This window comes from Marmota monax, unplaced genomic scaffold, assembly GCF_021218885.2.
Source record: "Marmota monax isolate L192 unplaced genomic scaffold, Marmota_monax_Labrador192_F-V1.1 WCK01_AAM20220418_F8-fsc00002, whole genome shotgun sequence".
NCBI lineage: Eukaryota > Metazoa > Chordata > Mammalia > Rodentia > Sciuridae > Marmota > Marmota monax.
The window spans coordinates 15835854-15850326 of NW_026693571.1; the positions used below are offsets into that span (position 1 = coordinate 15835854).

Here is a 14473-nt window from a genome sequence, read left to right on the forward strand (position 1 = left end):
ATTATATGAAATAAGTTTTTCTATCTTCAAATGTAAAGAATGACTAAAATTTAAGCACAATTAAAAGAGAATTTTTAAGAACCATATTTTCCTAATAAAATTTTAATTATTTGCTTTGTATACTTTCCTTCTCACAGGAAAATGAGATTGTGTTTATTTCATGAGGTCCGCTTTCTAAAGCTATGGTGTCAATACCGATTGCTTTAATTAGCATTTGTGATTAATTTTGCACCCTGGAATTGCATTTCCTTTTGACCAGCAGGCATGTAGGTGACAACTCTCAGTTCTACACAGCTAACTGGTTAGAAAGAAACCAGAAAAAACAAAGGAACACAAATTTAGAAGGTTTCTAAGAAATTATAAGTCTCAGAATAATAAAAAATGTGGTGCTCTAAGGGTCTTAAAAGACCATTTAGCTACCATATGCAGGGATGTGACCCTCAGTAAATGCTGAGGTCACGAGCTTCTGTAGTAAATATGTCAAAGAAAAGGAATTACCTGTTGAGAATGAGATACCGTTTCAACCTTGAAAAAATATGTTAATGGTGTATTAATGATCTCTATTGGAGATGAACTGTAAGCACATGTACATTATTTCCTGCTGTTACTTTCATGAATTGCCTTGTTACCTGTGGGTATTCAATTAATTTTAATGTAATGAGTATAAAAATCACTACCTACTGAGCCAATAGGCAATCAAAATCATATTGTCACTTGTCCTCATTTACCACGGGTGCAATCCCAGCAGCTAAGGCACCTGACACACTGAAGATCAGAGATAATATAAATTCTTCTGAAATATGCATTTGCTATGGCTGAGATGTCACCCCAGCTGTTTTGCATGCCCTCTGCAAGAGGAGAGTGGGTACATAGGGTTTAAATCATCCCTGAGGGACTTACTTGGGGCCTACAGAAAATTTTCCCTAATGTGAAGATTAACATTCAAATATATATCAGAGGATAAATCTCATTTTGGAACAAATTCATGACATCTCCTCAGAAGGCTAATATTTTCCTTTGCCAAGGATAACTCGAGATGTGGCTCCTCATCTCAGCTGTTTCTTGTTCAAACTGCCAACAGAGTCATTAAACTTAGAATAATTTTTTAACAGTAAATTACTTTTTAAAATACTGATCATACAATTCAGGGAAATTATACAGTAAAGAAGTAAAGAGATCTTGACATGAGAAATATAGTAGACACCTATGTTATGAGAAACATAAATGTATTTTTAAATAAGATAGAATTTTTAGTGTAAAATAACAAAACAAAAGCTCCTGAATGCTGGATTTAATATATTTCTTAGATACAGGTCCATTCAAGAAACTGGAAGCACAAAACATATACTATATGTGCATCATAAAAACCTCTTGTTTGTTGGAGTTGAGGACTAATTTTGTTTGTTATGATATAAATTGATAATGAAATAATGTGTTTACACGTGTGCATTGGAAATCACTCAAGGTCTTTTCAGATATGTAACTCATCTTGCTTTTCCCCGCTGAGGTTTGTTTCCATTTTCCTCTGGAAGGACTGCACTATCATGGAGATTAGCTGCATGCTGTCCTGATCTTGCTTTCACTTCCTCCTGTGTGGAAGCAGACTGATGGACATGATGGATATGAACCCAAGAATTTTTTTTTTTTAGGATTTCAGTCTGTATGTAAGTAAAGTTGCATTTGTCCCAAGAAGACAAACTTTATATGTGCTCTACCTTCTTCCTACAAATTCAGAATCCATTCTTTTCACACAGATGTATTGTTCATATTTCCCATTAAATTATTCTTATTTAAAATCTAATTTATAATTTATTTATCTTCTGCTTCACACAAATTCCACAGGATTTCAGTTGTTCCAGTTATGATTCTTCCTTCCATTGTGTAGAAGTTTTGGACATTTGTGTTCATCTGTTTCATCACCTGCTGGGGCATGAGCTATCACTCTATTTGTTTTTAACAAGTTCAGCTCCAGTGAGACTTTGTTTTGCCTAAAGCACTTTGCTCATTGAGTACATTGCTACCAAGGGGCTTGATTAAATTAAACTTTGAAGTTTAATTTCCTTGTCTGTAAAATGAAAGAAAAAATATCTAATTCAAACATATTTAGTATAAGAATATAATGTGAACATGCCTGGCATAAACAATAATAACATATATGTGTAATGTAATAATAGAATATATGTATATGTAAAGCAAGTATGTGTATATATATATATATATATATATATATATATATATATATATTTTATATGTACACACACACACACACACATGCACACATTAAAGATGTTTGTTAATGGAAGAGTCCATATAATGGGATGCATGATGCAAAAGAGAGGGTTTGATCCTTGATGGCCTAAACTTGGAATGAATAACAATCAATTGAAAGAAAATAAGGAAAATGCATATCACTTTTTGTGAATCTTCTATATACTTAATGCTTTCATATTAATTTCATCAAATTGTAAAACATCCTATAAAGAATTACTTTTTTCCCAAGGATGTAAACTTGGGTTTTAATGAAATTAGGCTTAAAATCCAGACCTGGCTGAGTCCCAAGGTTCTGTGTGTGAGATGAAATGAAAAATTAGAGAAAGAAGAAAAGAGAGTTAAGAGAGTTTAGATAGGACTTTTAGAGTGCAGAGTAAGGACATCAAAACTTGAGAATCTGGGGAAGAGAACAATTCGATAAGAGCCACTATGGTGCATTTAAAGGGATTTTTAGAAAGAAATCGCTAAGTAGCTTCAAAAGCACAACTGAGATATGAATTCATAATGTGTGCAGTCAAGTGCAGTTATGAGTCTTAATCCAGTTTCCTCAGTTCTATCAGAACATCAATATTGAGTAAAAGCTGGAATTCTAAAATTCATTGTAGTCTAGTCTGTTAAAAAATTTATGCTGAAAACAGTAATCTATGAATTCCCAAATAACAGTATTTTAAAAACCTAAATATATTGAGAATATGACCAGTGTGAAATCTAGTCAGGGATACCTTTGCATAAGTGAGAGCAAACAAGTCTTTAAACTGAACACTTGCTTTATTTCCCATCACAGAGTAAATTCATGTCAGGCACCTTCTGATCACCTGACGGCAAGAGAGGTGGGTAGCCTATTAGCCATTGGGAACATCTAGATTTATAAGAGAGAAGAAACTACAAATGCAAAGCAGGTTGTACTACCATTTAAAATCAATTACATAATAATAATATCTATTAATGCAATGAAACAATCTACTTGAAAACAAAAACACTAGGTAGAATGTACTAAGTGAACAATGCCAAGAAAAAGAGAATGTTCACTGACCAAAACACAAGATTAATTAACTTCTGGAACAAGAGGTTTTCAATGTGAGTCAGTTATTGCTTTATATCAGGGATACTGTGAATACTTTAATATCAACTCTGCCATATTTTCATTCCAACCCTTGACCATTTGGAAAATATCAGGATCTTTCAATCAGACACCAGAGGGCCACAGAATATTTGCACACACACATACTGGAGCCCACTGTCCACAGGGGCAAAGAAAACTGTAGAGATGGTTCATGAGAACAGGATGTCCCAGGAATGCTACAGATGTGAGTAATAGAAAGGTTCCCAATCAAGAGTGTTCCTAAAAAGTCAGCTAGTGAAAGTATACAGAAAACTAATTTTCCTATTTTTTAAAATTTTCCTGAAGAATCTCTATGATTAAGATCTTATTACTATTGACCCAAAACCATATGAATGAATATTGTAGAGAAAGAAAAAAGGTATTTTTTTAAAATTGAACCTAAGGTAAATGACTGTTGGTTCTTCAGTTCCACCACCAGCTGACAGAGGAAGACATATTTTCCTTCTCTATTTACACATTGGTGCAATCATTTTGTTAGGGTTTAAATTGATGGGGATGGAAAGGGTGATATACTTGAGACAAAACAAGAAAAAATTACTTATATCATTTAGCTTAAAATAAACACTCATATTTGTTGTATGCTTTATCTTAAATCTCAAAGTGCCTTTCTGTGTATGTATATGTTTGTGTGTGTGTGTGTGTGTGTGTGTGCAGTACTGAGAATTGAACCCAGGGCTTCACACATGCAAGGCAAGCCCTGTACCAACTAAGCCACATCCCCAGCCTGTCAAAAATGTTTCTTGATCTAAGGCTAGGTTCCAGTTTACATTCAATTTTCCATGTATTTTAAACTTACAAGGTATGTTTTTAAGTGAATTATATATTCATCAATATTGACACTTGTTATTTGAAATTGTCTGGGTTTTCCTCAAGAATTCTGTTAGCAAATAGTGGTTCATACTTAGTTGTGGATTGAAATACCAAATCTTTTGACCTTTGTTCATCTATCTTTCATATTAATTTTATAGAAGACATTGCCAGAAACTGAAAAATGAGTAAACATTTGAAAGATTTTATAGATTGTAGAAATACATAGTTTTAACATCCAGTAATAGCTGAAAATAATAAAGAAGCACATTTCATCTCACCCCAGTTATAATGGCAATTTTCAAGAATATAAGTAATAATAAGTGTTGGCAAGTATGTGGGGAAAAGTACTCTCATATATTGTTGGTGGGACTGTAAGTTTGTGTAACCACTCTGGAAAGCAGTGTGGAGATTTCTCAAAAACCTAGAAATGGAACCACCATATGATTCAGCTATCTCACTCCTCAGTATATATAAAAAAGATCTAAAATCATCATATGTTAGGGATACAGCCACATCAATGTTCATAGCAGTACAATTCATGATAGCCAAGCTATGGAACCAACCAAGGTATTCTTCAACAGATGAATGAATAAAAATTGTGTTATGAGTGCACATTGGAGTATTACTCAACCATAGTAAAGCATGAAATTATGGAATTTCCTGGTAAATTGATGGAAGTAGAGACTATCACGCTAAGTGAAATAAGCCAGGCTCAGAAAGCTAAAGATCAAATGTTTTCTCTGATTTATGAAAGCTAGTTCAAAATAAGGAGAAAAAGAGAGAGAGAAAGAAAAAGAGTCAAAGGGAAGAGGGGAGGAATTCCAACAAAATAGAACAAAGATCAGCAGAGGGACTGAGGTGGAGAAAGAAGGGATGGAATAAAGGAAGAACAGCAGAATGAATCTGACCTAATTTTCCTACGTATGTATATGAACGGTGAATTTCACCATCATTCACAAGATATTAACTATAAAAATGTCTAAAAGTAAATAGCACAAAGATCAGTATAATAAAGAGAAGGGAACAGGGAGAGGGAGGAGGAGATGAAAAGGGCAAGTACTGGGAATGAATTACAGAAAATTATATTCCATGCTTTTATAATTATGTCAAAATGTACCCTAATGTTATGTATAACTAAAAGAACCAATAACAAAAGAAGTGTAGGTGTTAGCTAGATAACTTTATCAAACCTTGAAAGCAATTCACAAGAGGCTCTGTTCATAAATTATGAATAAATAATTAACTTCTCAAAAAGATGTCATAAAATAATTTAAGAATTATGATTTTAGACATACTCTCCTTTCTCCCCACAACTCTTTCTTCTCCTTTACATAGCTAACACTAAAATATGAATGTCACTTGGTTTATGAATACATTATTTTCTGTATTTTTCTAAAAGCAAAATGGCTTCTTCTTTTTACTCACTTTATTAAGTTATGACCCAACTCACTGTATTGTGACTCCCTGTGAGATTCTAAAATGAACATTACATTGATAGGGGATTAGGAAGAATTCAACAGATAAGCAAATCCATCAGAGGCAAAATGTATTTCAATTAAAAATAGATTTTTTTAAAAATAAAAAGGTATGGTCCATTGGTGGTTGGTAAATGTACAACTTGAAAGATATCTGCCTTTTCAGCTCCTCAGAAATAATAGTTCATAGAAAATTTGAATGCACTTGAGAAAATCTTTGATTCATCAGAGTGTGTTTATAAAACTAAAGCAATGCAAATATTATTAAAATATAATATTTTAATAGCAAAATGAGATCCCACAGTTTTCCTTTATTAGGTTTAGATATTTTTTTAGACATAGCTATCATAACTTAGAATAGTGTCAATATCTAGTTATCTGGCATACTTTAAGAAGATAAGACTACTTCCAGATTTATGAGGTAAATAAACCAACATGAAACTATTTTTGTATGTGTTTCACAGCCTAACACTCATGTTTTCATTTTTTAACCACACATTTATAAATAAGGCCTTTGATAGGTTTTTAAATTATTACACTTAAAATTATCTATAGTCATTAAAATGTACTTGTGGAACTGTTGATCCTTGGAGCATCTTTCTCACTGCACAGCATTCATAGATTGATATCTATCTGATCTACAATGTCTACTAAAAACATTCCGGTAAAATATTACAAGTCATGAAGACAGAATATATAAAAATCATTTCACAAATCCCATAGGCTAATGATCAATCAGAACTCTGCAAAAGGGTGAATAGTCACCTAGAGAGAATGATAGTGATCATTTCATATCAGTACTATTATTATAGGAACAAAGATATAAATACCCAGAGGATGTAAGAGAAGAAAATATTTCCCACATCTGTAAATTCCCATCTTCTACCCCCCGCATCTTCATCATTATCTAGTATTTTATCACTTATAGAGCACGTGAAGCTTGCATGGGCTGCATCTGTCAAAAGGCAGTCTTCACTGAGAACAGGAACTGAAGCATCAATCTTTGAAAATTAGGGTTTATCTGAGAAAATAATTCTAGCTGCTGAAACTTCTAGAAAAACTTTTAACCTATGTCCATCAATGGCTAAAAATTAGAGGATAGATAAAGAGTTGGATATACTGAATAACAGTATCATGGGAAAATATCCAAGGCCAAATTCACTCCTTGACTTACCTCAGATAGATGCCATGTTGCTCTGGTCAATGACTACACACAGTAATTTTTAAATTTTCTTTTCATTGCTAGGGATTGGATTCAAAGGTACTTTACCACTGAGCTACATCATCAGCCTTTTTTGTTTCCTTAATTTTAAAATTTGAAATAGGGTCTTGCTAAGTTACTGATATTGGCTTCAAGTTTATGGTACTCTAGCCTCCATCTTCAGGGTAATTGGAATTGCAAATTTGTTCTACCATGGTTGGTTATAGTAGATAATTGTTAAAATGAATGTACCCATCAGATAAACTAGAAGAACTAACTAAATGTTGGCATTTTTGAGAATCACTAAAATCTTTCCAGAAGCGAAAATAATGCACTTTTCTAGTTTGAAGGACATGGACTAAAAAATCAGAATTTTTATTAATTTTATTACATTTATTATAAAGATGGCACGAAGATCATTCTAGAGAGTGGATAATATCCATGCTCACTTGTTAACTATTTTGCCATGTTTTACAATTGGAAAAAAGGCCATTATTTGTCATTTCACTCTCTGGAAATTAAAAATGCCAGTGATTTTTTTTAGAAGTCAGTATTATATTGACTTAATCTGATAATTGTAAAAAATGCTGAAATGACCTGAATCTGTCTATAGTTTTTCAATGCTCTATATTAACTGCTCATTGACAATAAAATTATATCTGTTTTGTGGCTCCAAAGATAAATTTTGATGTATTCACCAGCATAATTTTTGTCCTATTATATTTTTCCAAGAGCCATTAGAACTTTAATTCACTTTCTGCAGCAAAATGTGCATACTTTTGTTACATACAGAAAAAAAATGGTTTCTAAACTTGATTATGGATACACAAAGTGTATTTTATTTACTGAGATAAAATTTTCTCTTGGCTTTATTTTTATAAAACTAGCATTCATTAAAGAGTGTTCTGAAATTTGGGATTTCAACATAAATAATAAGATAAATAAATTTCAGCAACATAAGTTAACTTCTTATTGTGTAGGCTTTTTGAACTATTATCAAAATGCATTCATTTAACATAAAACTGACCTGTTTTCGTGTGTCTAAAACTACCTTGATTTTAGAAGAAGACTAAAAGTAATAAATTTATTTCTTTTCAATATCAAACAGGCTATATAGAAGTCAGATAAAGCAGGTTTCAAAAATTATGTTTAAAATTGGGAATCAAAGTTGGTTCATGGCAATGCTAGAACAAGTTGACTAATCTTGCAAAATGCTTCTTAAGATGATGGATAGATCAGAACCAACAGATACTACAGATTAGCCACGCTACAATAATATTTTCAAAAAAGCAATGTACATGTGCAAATGCATGCACACAGTTACTTCATAAAAGAGTTTTAGAGGTATAATAAGAAAAAACCTTACTGAGAAATCTTCGAAGATTTTCTTGAGTTCTTTGTGACCACACCTTTCAGCAATCTGTGCTGGGTCTGAACCATCCATATTTTTCATCTTACATGCCCAGATTGCTCCTGAACATTGAAGCAGATGAATAGCCAGGTTCTTTAAACCAAATTTTGCTGCACAGTGGAGAATAGTTGGTAGTTGTTTGACATGAGTATCTGAAACCATAGTAAATAATAGGATTTAATATGTTTTTATTACATCTCCCATTCCATAAAAAAGTAAAACACAAACCTTTCCCTAAAAGTATTGCCTGCAAAGCAAGCAAATGTTAAGTATCTAAGAATGTATCAACGGTTTTAGCAGTGTAGCATCCTTCTCCTTTTTCTGTTCCTCATCTTAACGTAAATACAAACTACTATTCCCATCAGCATAATGTGGCAATCTTATTCATAGGATAAATTTAATTTAGAAAGCCACATCAGCCTCCTAAATGTAAAACAAAACAAAACAAAAACATTACGGTTTACTAACTCCTTCTGAATGTACTATGAAATAAGGCAAACATTAAATAACAAAATTCTATAAATTCATCTAAAAACTCATTTTGTGTTTTCTACTGCCATGTCTAGTTTGCTTCCTTCTGAATTTGAAATGAACATGAAATTCCTAGAGGTGTTATATAAGACTTCTACAAAATTTTCTTTAAAAAATTAAATGCAACAGGAAATACAGGTGAACACTTTTGTAAGTAACCTCAGTATATAATTTTCCATCAGGATTTTGACTTTCATATCCACGTTTAGACTGAATTTCACAATTACTTGTAACTGTCAAGACATGTATTAATTGTGTATAACTATAAAAGAATGAATATAAACAGCCATCTTATGGAATGTTCATGTATGAATATGCTACAATGAATCTTATTTATATATACAATTATAATGTACAATTGAAAAAAAATAATAATAATAGGAAGATCAGTAGAGTAGAGCAAATGGATCAGGGGAGAGACAAGAGAGAAGGGAATGGAAAATGAAGGTACTAGGGAATGAGATTGATCAAATTATGTTATGTGCATGTATAAATATGGCATAATAAATTAAACTATTATGTATTATTATAATGAACCAATAAACATACCAAAATTTAAAACTAAAAAAATAAAAACATAAACTGATGAATGACTTTTCTACACTTTTAGTAGATGATGTAGGTAAAACTATAGTTATATTTCAACCATTAATTACTTGCTCTTCCTTATATGTTGCGCAATGGGTCAAAATGAGTGAAAATTATATTACATGGGGTACATACCCACATTTCAAGTTGAAAATAATGTATTTTCTTGAAAATAAATAATTATTAATTAATAATGAGTTATTATTTACTTAACAATTATTTGCACCACAATGCATTATAGACATAAAGTTTTCTGCTATAGTTACACCAGGTCAGAGTTAATAAAGAAAAGCTATAACATAATGTCAGATTTTTACATGCTTGATTACCTAACTCTTTGCTATATTATATAATATATTAAACAATAAAAAACTTCCTTAATTATATGTTTTTATAGACCCCAAACAGTAACAAGCATTAATGAGTAGTCCAGGTGTTTCTTAAAAAACGCTTACTGGGGAGTCTGCCCCTATGTCCTGGGCATTCACTCATCATCAAACAATGGATGCTGCTCAGGTAATACTCTATGTGTGACTCTGGAGTAATACATTCTTTTCCTTGATATTCATTAGACTTTAACTCTGGATCACATGATCATTCATATTTTTGCTTAAAGACATTAATGTCCCTATTGGCTTTTGAAATATTTATAAAATATAATTTACATTTAAAAGTGTACTAATGAATGATGAGTTAGATGAGGTCTGATAACTGTATGCAGCCATGTTACCTATACTCAAAATAAGTTAAATAAAGCATTTTATCATCACTGAAAGTGCACTTATGCTCCATTCTAGTCAATTCCTCACTTCGAGTCAACTGCTTTGTAAATTTTATGAGCATAGATAGTTTTATTTTCTTTTTAATATTTTTTTTAGGAGTAGATGGACACAACACAATGCTTTTATTTTTTATGTGGTGCTGAGAATCAAACCCGGGTCCCGCCTGTGCTAGGTGAACGTTCTACCACTGAGCCACAATCCCAGCCCAAGATAGTTTTATTTTGTCTTGAGTTTCATGTAGATAGGATTATACAGTACATGCTCTTGTGTTCTATTGTCTTCTGGCCTATTTCTAGTGAGAAGTGTCATTTTTATGATTGCTGTCCTGCATGGAATGTGTTTTCTCCAACATCCACTCAAGTTACTACCCCTAGATACTTCTGTAATTTCCTTTTTTGTCTTTGATTTTGGCATGGCTAGGTGTAAATTTTTGTATTTACTCTACTTGGGGTTTGCAAGGCTTATTAAATCTGTGAGTTGATACCCTTCATTAATTTTGAATAATTTTCAGCCACTATTTCCTCAAATATTTCTTTTTACTTCTTGCTCACCTTAGTCAGGAAATTCAGTTACATATATTCTAGATAAATTTAATATTATCATATATAGCTTGAATCAGAGTTGAGCTCAATTAATATAAAGACAAGTTAAGCTTAGTCTATCATATGACTTTAGATTCAGAGTGTTTTTCCTTTTTCAGTTCAATTTTTTTTTTACTTCTCTTCAAATTCACTGATTACCTTAGTCTTCTGTTATTTCTGTTATTAAGCCCATCTAATTTAATTTTTTTGATACTGCAATTTCTAATATTTCTTATTATAATTTTAATTTCACTGATGAAATTATTCTTTTCACACTGGTTGCTTAACTTTTGCAACAGATTGTACAGAATATTCATCATAGTTTTTTTAACATTCTCATCTGATGATTTCAACATCCGGAGGGAGCATTTCTGATTCTGCTTCTATTGACTATTTCTTTTCTTGACTGTAAATCTCCTTTTTTTCCTTCTTCGTGTATCTTGTAATTTCTTATCATATGTTTTGCTTTGTGTTAAAGGATTAAAATAACATTTATCCTCACAAAAAGGCACACCATTTATTCAGTCAAGTTAATCTATAGCTGAGCTTTTGTGACTTTACTTTTTTGCTCTCTTTTGTGACTTGACTTAGATTCACTTGACCATTGACTTCAGATATTTTGAGGGCAGGATCATACTTCCTACTCAGTACAGATTGGGATCTGATTCCTGGTAAAATCTATATTGCTTTACATTCTAGCTGCCAGATTTTCTTTGGATCTGTCTTTAAATTCATTCCCCTCAAAGTATCTCTCAGGTTCTGCAGGGTGTCTGCGATACACTGAACTACGGCAGACTCCTCACATTCCAATAGCGCAAAGGTATTTCTTGCAGCTTTCATTCCTCTCTGTGCTTAGAACCCAGCTGCTGGGCTTTCCATAACATGAAAGCTTTGGGGAGAATTGTTAGTAATGCTGTCCCACTCCTACTCTTCAGCAGCCACTGGCTGGCCTTCAGGAAAGCCAGTGTTTAAGGATCTCTCTCAAACTTTCCTGATTTACCTCCAGCCATTGAGTTAATGACTTTTCACTCACAACATTTTAAATAAGGGATTAAATAAGAGACCTGTTAAGTAGTTCAGTCCTGCTCTGTAGCTGGGGCTCTTTGGGATTTTTGTTCATCACACATAGTCTAAATGTATATGTTAAAAGTTGATCAAATGTTGAGCTGATTTCTCTTTGCTTCTTATCTGTAGTGTGTTTTCTTTGTCTTGTTCCATCAGGGATGAAAGCACTCAGGAATTTTTTTTTTTTTTAGTTTTGTGTGGGCCTTGTCACTTCCTGGAATTAGTTTATTCATGCTTCTTTTGTCACCAAATTTCTCTTGGATTAAAAAAAGAAACTGTAATTTTGAAGATCATCTTATGTGTTCCTGTTATAGTAGGAAAAATAGTCACTTGTGATGTTGTACATCCTAATCAGGAATAGAAGGCCTAGTGGTCTTAGCTCATATACTATTTCCTTATTTTCTTAAACTCTGTACAGTTTATAATCTAACTTGTTAGATTAAAACAATATACTTCTTTAAAAGATACAAGAATATTTTAGAATATAACTAATATTCAATCTATATTTCATGGGACTTTTCATATCATTAAATGTATATCTGTGTTTTACTAAAAATTTAAAGATTGCATTTGTTTTTATGATCAAGGTATAAACAGGAAAACCATAATTCATACTAAGGTGTGGCAAATTTGCTTTTTATTTTTTTGGACAAAATAAAATTTTATTTTATGTTTTTTAGCCAATATTTGTCAAATGGTAATTTTAGAAAAACAGAATAAAATGTCTATGGGGAGTTTATCAAGGAAAGTTTGATTTTATCACTCAAAATAATAAATAGAGGAGCTGGCAGATAGTAAAGAAATTCATTCATATACTTCTTGTTGGATAGCTGTCTTTAAATCATTCAGGGTAATAATCCCTTAAAAATATGGTCAAAAACTAAATAAAGTAGCCAAACCAAAGCTTTCAAAAAATTCAAGTATTGCAATAGAGTGATAAAATGGGAATATATGCAAGTTTAGAATACAAGAAATAAAAAAGTTAATAGTAAGATGAATATGAGAGCTGAAAGTTCATGACTGCAAAATCCGTTTCTTCTAACAAATTACTATCTGGCATGTTAAATATTTATGCACTCAGAGTAGGATGATCAGGTGGTCACTTTGGACAAAACCATGAAGTATAAAATAAAGAGACTGAAAATCAGGACATCTGAATTTTAATCCCAGCTTAGGAACTAAGTCTGGCCCCAAAGAAAGTTCCTTCATCTTCTTGTCCCTCAGTTTCTTCACTTACAAAAGAAGAGGATTGGAGTCAGAATTGTAGGACTTCTGGTGTTCTTCTGGGCTACATGCCACATCACAGATGTTTTATGCTAACAGACTCTCCAAGGAAAGTTTCCCTGGGTGTTATTCAAAAACCAATTAAAGGAGTAGGGTCAGCATATGCAAAGGTTGAACAAAGGTAATGATTTTCATTCCTTTCACAGTGTGATTTTGAGATATGATAAGATGTTAGTATTTCTATGGATTCATAACAGAAAAGCATGGCTGGGTTTATGACTGTTTTGCTCTGTGACAGAAAGACCAATATGCAACATGTGAGGTGTCACTCTTCTCATTCAGTCAAAACACTAAAGACATACAATACTATTTGGAACTTCAAGCAACAAAAATAAACACCCAAGGTCATTATATTCCCCAAACCTTGGTAATATAATCAAAATGCACAAGGGAAGTAACGGTCCATAAAAACCCTGGGTTGCAGTTTTGTTCTCCCTTATATTATATAAACTGTGGAGTAAAAGTGCACAAGAACATATATGCTTTACTACTCATCTTAATTTTCTAATTACCTAATTAATTTTTTACAGTTGAAGTCTTGTTACTAGAATATTCTTTTAAATGTTTAAGAGAAGAGTTAAGTTATATGCCCTTGTCTCTGTCTTATTCAAGAACATTCTACAAGATATTCTTTCTTTCAACTTTTTTAGTTGAGAAAGTAAAATATATATTCTGCATTATATTCGTTACATTATTAAATACATAATTATACTAATAGCTTCTTAATAAACAAACTCAAAAAACACCTCTTATTACTTTAAATCCTAAAATTCTAGAACAGTAATTATTTCTTATAAAAGGCAATAGTGTGGTGCTTAAACATTCTGGCTTTAAAATCAGATTGTATTAAATCTCAACTGTAGCATTTACTAATGGTGTAATTTGAATAAGCTACTTGGACTTCCTGTGCCTCAATTTTCTCAACCATGACTTGAGGGTAATATTATCTATTCAATTAGATATTAACCCAGTTCCAATGTATTCTTCCATTACTTACTTGTTCTGTTCCTGCACATTATTTGAAGATTCTGTTTTTGAAAATTCATTTACTCATTAAAATGTATTTGTAACCCCCAACATCAATACTTAAGGTTCTTTCTTGATCAATTGCAGCTACATGCAGAGCAATGAAAAATTTTAAGTCCCCCAAAGCACAGGTTCTCAGTAGAGAATGAACAAAGCTTTCTTATTTTAGCTCATGTAATGTAAAGGAGTGTCCATTTTGTGGTCTAGTTAGTGCTCCATATTTTTACAGTTTCTGTGGGTTTTGTTAGTGATTTAGATGTTTATAATGGTCCTCCAATACAGTGCTGAAGGGCGGTCTAAAGTCCCCAAGTATAAGAAAGATATG

At 32.1% G+C, this 14473-nt stretch overlaps 1 protein-coding gene across 2 annotated transcripts in view; it reads right to left on the bottom strand.

Moving 5' to 3' along the window:
* Nucleotides 1-14473, bottom strand: part of Bank1 (B cell scaffold protein with ankyrin repeats 1) — a 305105-nt gene that overhangs the window by 170684 nt on the left and 119948 nt on the right. For both annotated transcript variants that reach the window (XM_046458972.2, XM_046458971.2), the window contains exon 7: nt 8247-8443. In XM_046458972.2, the coding sequence (XP_046314928.1) occupies nt 8247-8443 (197 nt within the window). The remainder of the gene's footprint in view (nt 1-8246; nt 8444-14473) is intronic.